Source organism: Sitophilus oryzae, unplaced genomic scaffold, assembly GCF_002938485.1.
Source record: "Sitophilus oryzae breed Bouriz unplaced genomic scaffold, Soryzae_2.0 scaffold_575_pilon_pilon, whole genome shotgun sequence".
NCBI lineage: Eukaryota > Metazoa > Arthropoda > Insecta > Coleoptera > Curculionidae > Sitophilus > Sitophilus oryzae.
Genome location: NW_022147168.1, coordinates 391,990 through 395,727, shown reverse-complemented (window position 1 = coordinate 395,727; position 3,738 = coordinate 391,990). Strand labels below are relative to the sequence as shown.

At 50.5% G+C, this 3,738-nt stretch overlaps 2 protein-coding genes across 2 annotated transcripts; both read right to left on the bottom strand.

Moving 5' to 3' along the window:
• Positions 1–244: 244 nt before the first annotated feature.
• Positions 245–1,810, bottom strand: LOC115887451. The gene is made up of 3 exons (XM_030906881.1): positions 1,691–1,810; positions 546–1,605; positions 245–408 (listed from the first exon to the last, which is right to left on the bottom strand). Exons 1-3 carry the CDS (start codon positions 1,808–1,810, stop codon positions 245–247), a joined length of 1,344 nt encoding a protein of 447 aa, XP_030762741.1.
• Positions 1,811–1,867: 57 nt separating this feature from the next.
• On the bottom strand, positions 1,868–3,256 carry LOC115887450. Its single transcript, XM_030906880.1, has one exon. The coding sequence runs from the start codon at positions 3,254–3,256 to the stop codon at positions 1,868–1,870; it is 1,389 nt and encodes a 462-aa protein (XP_030762740.1).
• Between the last annotated feature and the right edge of the window lie 482 nt (positions 3,257–3,738).

Here is a 3,738-nt window from a genome sequence, read left to right as displayed (position 1 = left end):
ATTTGCTCAATCCATTCAGTTATGGTAGCTTCGACTCCTCGTGCTTTCACAGCGCCTAGGAGCGATTGAGGGGTGACATTGTTGAATGCTCCCTCAATATCTAGGAATATCCCTACCGCAATTTCTTTGCGATCAAAGGTACTCTTAATTTCCCTACCAAATTGTTGAGGGCCAGCTCTGTTGATTTTCCCTGTTGATAAGCATATTGTCGGACATTCAGGGATTAGACGTAAGAATCCTCCCCCTAATGTGTCCATCCAATATCTTCTCCAGAGTCTTCAGCAGAAATGATGTAAGGCTTATTGGTCGATATGAGCCAGGTTGTAGGTTTTGTTTCCCCAGTTTCGGTATGTATACCACCTTGCTCTCGTCCAGTCAGCTGGCAGGTGTGACCATGCCAGACTTGCCCTAAAATTCTTAATAAGCGAGGGACGATAATGTTCTCAGCCTTCTGCAATAAGGCCGGAAACACTCCGTCCTCTCCTGGGGATTTGAATGGGTCGAAACTTTCGATCGCCCCTTTAGTCTCCCCTATAGGTGATTACTTTCTTCGCTATCTCCCAATCCTCTTTTTGGGCCGGTTTTACGACGCATGAGTATCGGGGGTAGCTCTTCATCACCTAGTATCAAGCAGCCTGGGAAGTGTTTTTGGGCCAAAATCTGTAGCGTTTCTTTCCTGGACTCTGTGAAATTACCGTCGGGGCGCTGTATCGTCCCTAGCTCATTCACTGGTTCTTTTGAGAGAATCTTGTGAATTCTGGTGCTTTGAGGTAGATCGACCAGACTCCCACAGAACCTTCTCCAGGACTCTCTCTTCGCCCGTCTTATTTCCTTATTGTACTCCGCCAACGTCGCACGATAAGTTTCCCAGTTACCTGACACTTTAGCGCGGTTAAAAAGCTGCCGCACTTCTTTTCTTCTTTTGTCCAGTTTGTTGTTCCACCAAGAGGACTTTCTATTATCCTTCTTTGTTTTAAGTGGACAGTTTTCACTATAAACCGTTATAATTGCACATCGCAGTTGCTCCGCTGCAATCTCGATCTCGTCGCGATCTCTCACTTTTGCAATTGTGGGTTCCAGCAGATGCACGAGTGAGCGGTTGTATCCTTCCCAATCTGTGCACTTAGGATCCCTATATTGCAGGAGAGTTCTTTCACCTACGCTTATTTCAAACTGTATGTGTCTATGATCCGAGCACGATGGCTCAGATGATACCCTCCAATTGGATATCCTATTGCTCAAGTAATTAGAGCTGACCGTAATGTCTAAAACCTCTTTCCTGTTACAAGTAACAAAGGTTGGTTCGGAGCCTATGTTATTAACTACTAACCCTTCACCTATTAAGTAATTAAGAATTAACTCACCTCTGAAGTTGGTGTCCGTGCTTCCCCATGCCTCGTTGTGGCCGTTGGCGTCGCATCCTATCACCAGCTGTAGGTTTTTCCTCTTGCAGAAGGAGATTAGTTCTCTCACTTTCTTGGAGGAGGTAAATCCGCTGTCTTGTCTCCCGGGAAATATGCTGAGCAGGCAATGAACTCCACTCCCCCTCCGCTCCTCCCCGCTGGGATCTTGATATGTACCGCCACCACATCCTGACAGCAGAACCTATAAAGGTTAAAAGAGTGCACGCTCTTTTTTACTAAAATGCATGCCCTAGGTCTGGTTACTCCAGGGGCGGTAATTAGCCTACCCTCTGCGTCCCCAAGGCCACATACGCGGCCTGAGTTAACCCAGGGTTCTTGAATGAAGGCGAGATGCACGTCCTCCTTCTTGAACCTTCTGCCAAGGACGTTAGAGGCGGCCTTGGCATGTTGCAGGTTAATTTGTATACATTTGACTGCTGCAGCCATCCCTGCAGTAGTCAAATTTAGGTTTTGCTCCCACCGTCAGGGGGTCTACGTCCCCTTTTGGTGGGAAACCTACATTCGTTCCGCCTGCCTTTCCGGGTGGGTTTGTTCCCACTCGAGTTGCCAGGCTTCCCCGAGGCTCCAGAGGGTTTAGCTTTAGACCCTTTCATGGCCGGGTTTTTCCGTGCCACTACTTTGCCTCCAGCTCTCTCCCTCTGGGTGTTGCCAGACCTCGTGGCGTCAGTCGTCACCCGAGAGGCTGTAGGATGGTCCCCACCATCTCCCGAGACTGACGCCCTGGTCTGCTCCGTATTGGTTTCATTTTCCTTATCTCTGGGTCGGAAGGTAATCTGCCCAAACCCAAAGTAGGCCCTGAATCCGTTGCGGCGAAGGAGATCCATGGATCTCTCATCAACCGCAAAGGTCCAGGTTTGTCCCGGCCCTGCATCACTCTGGTGGAGGATTCTCCACTCCTGAGTTAGCAGGCTAAGATTCATTCTTCTAAGTCTGTTCAGCACAACATCCCCTCTGAGCCGTTCTCCAGGCTCATCATCGGGAATGTAGGCCGTACAGACATGAGGCTTGGGTATATCCCGCCCCCTTACTGCCCTGAGTTCCATGCCCTGCCATGGCGAAAGGTCGTTGACCATCCTTTCTAACCACGCAGCGCTGGTCTCGTCGGCACAGATTACAAGCAGCCATCCAGGCCGAATCGAGCAGCCTTGGAAGCGTACCTGTAGTCCTTCCTCTGTGCTTGCGTCCACGGCCTTCATAATGGCACGTTTCAACAACAAGAGTTGCTCGGTGGATAGGCTGTTCTCTGGGTGGTTAGGTCGGATTACTCCAACCCTTATTTCCCCAGCGGCTTCCACGTAGCTTCTTGCGCCCTCCCTACAAGGCTTCTTAGCGCTCTGTTCAGGCGTGCTTGCATCCGAGCGGATGCGCTTGCTAGCATTAGGAGCACCAGTGTGAGGTTTATTCTCCTCCGGGTTGATTTGTCTCTTCCCGGAAGAGGTACCCCCACTTATCTGTGCCCTTTGTTTCTCCGCTTGTCGCTGCAGAATCGTCTGCAGAGCGGTCTCATAGGGCATTCCGCCCTTGAGAAGTCTTGAGAGGAGCTTTCTTGTCGCCCCTGCAAACCTTTTCTTTTCCAGGGATAATTTCTCCAATTGCTTGGAGACCCCGAAAGGAGGTTCACCTTCTGCCTTCTCAGGCGAGGGGGATCTGGGCCCCTCTGTTTCCTGATCCGGCTGAGGTGAGTTGTTTGGGGTAGGAATAGTCCCACGCTCCTTAGTTTCCTCCTCCTTAGGAGAAGGATCGGGACGGTTTGATCCATCCTCGTCATTGGGTTTTTTGCTTTCTTGGTCCATATAATGATCCCACGAGTAGCAGGGGAAAGAAACGACCATCACGGCAGAGCCCCGCAATACCGTGACTAGGCATTTATGAGCTGGGAGGTCGCCCGGTATCCCAGGTTAGTCGCTAGTGGTCGGGTTTCCCCCCGACCATCCATCCCTTTGGCGCGCACTATACCGTAGGATTTGGGGGGTTTTTATAGTGGTACCTCATCCACGCGGCTCAGACAGTAAAGCCAAAGCCCCCATGTCTCTCCTAAGAGAGACTTACGGTATGACGGACGTTAAGTCCCGAAGGAGGTCCCGTCCGGCATCGTTTTTATGTCTTGATGCAGTTCCCTGGCCACGACACTACAGCCAGGGACAAGACATTGAGATGCTCCTTAGACCTAGCCAGAGCGCAAGAGGGGTCCCCTCCGGTGCCCTGGCCGGGAGCTTCCCCACCAACGTCAAGGTCTCGCATCTCGTAGGGGAAGAAAGTATTATTAGGTTATTTAAAAAATAACCTAAATAACCAGTTTGTATATTTGAGTATT

What these genes read in the sequence shown, in the direction of transcription:
- LOC115887451 (XM_030906881.1), bottom strand. Translation starts at nt 1,810, where the DNA reads ATGCCAAGGCCGCCTCTAACGTCCTTGGCAGAAGGTTCAAGAAGGAGG. An exon ending in TGGCCTTGGGGACGCAGAGG is followed by an intron (nt 1,606 to 1,690) that starts GTAGGCTAATTA and finishes TAACCTTTATAG; the next exon opens with GTTCTGCTGTCAGGATGTGG. An exon ending in ATTGGGAGATAGCGAAGAAA is followed by an intron (nt 409 to 545) that starts GTAATCACCTAT and finishes TAAGAATTTTAG; the next exon opens with GGCAAGTCTGGCATGGTCAC.
- LOC115887450 (XM_030906880.1), bottom strand. Translation starts at nt 3,256, where the DNA reads ATGGTCGTTTCTTTCCCCTGCTACTCGTGGGATCATTATATGGACCAA.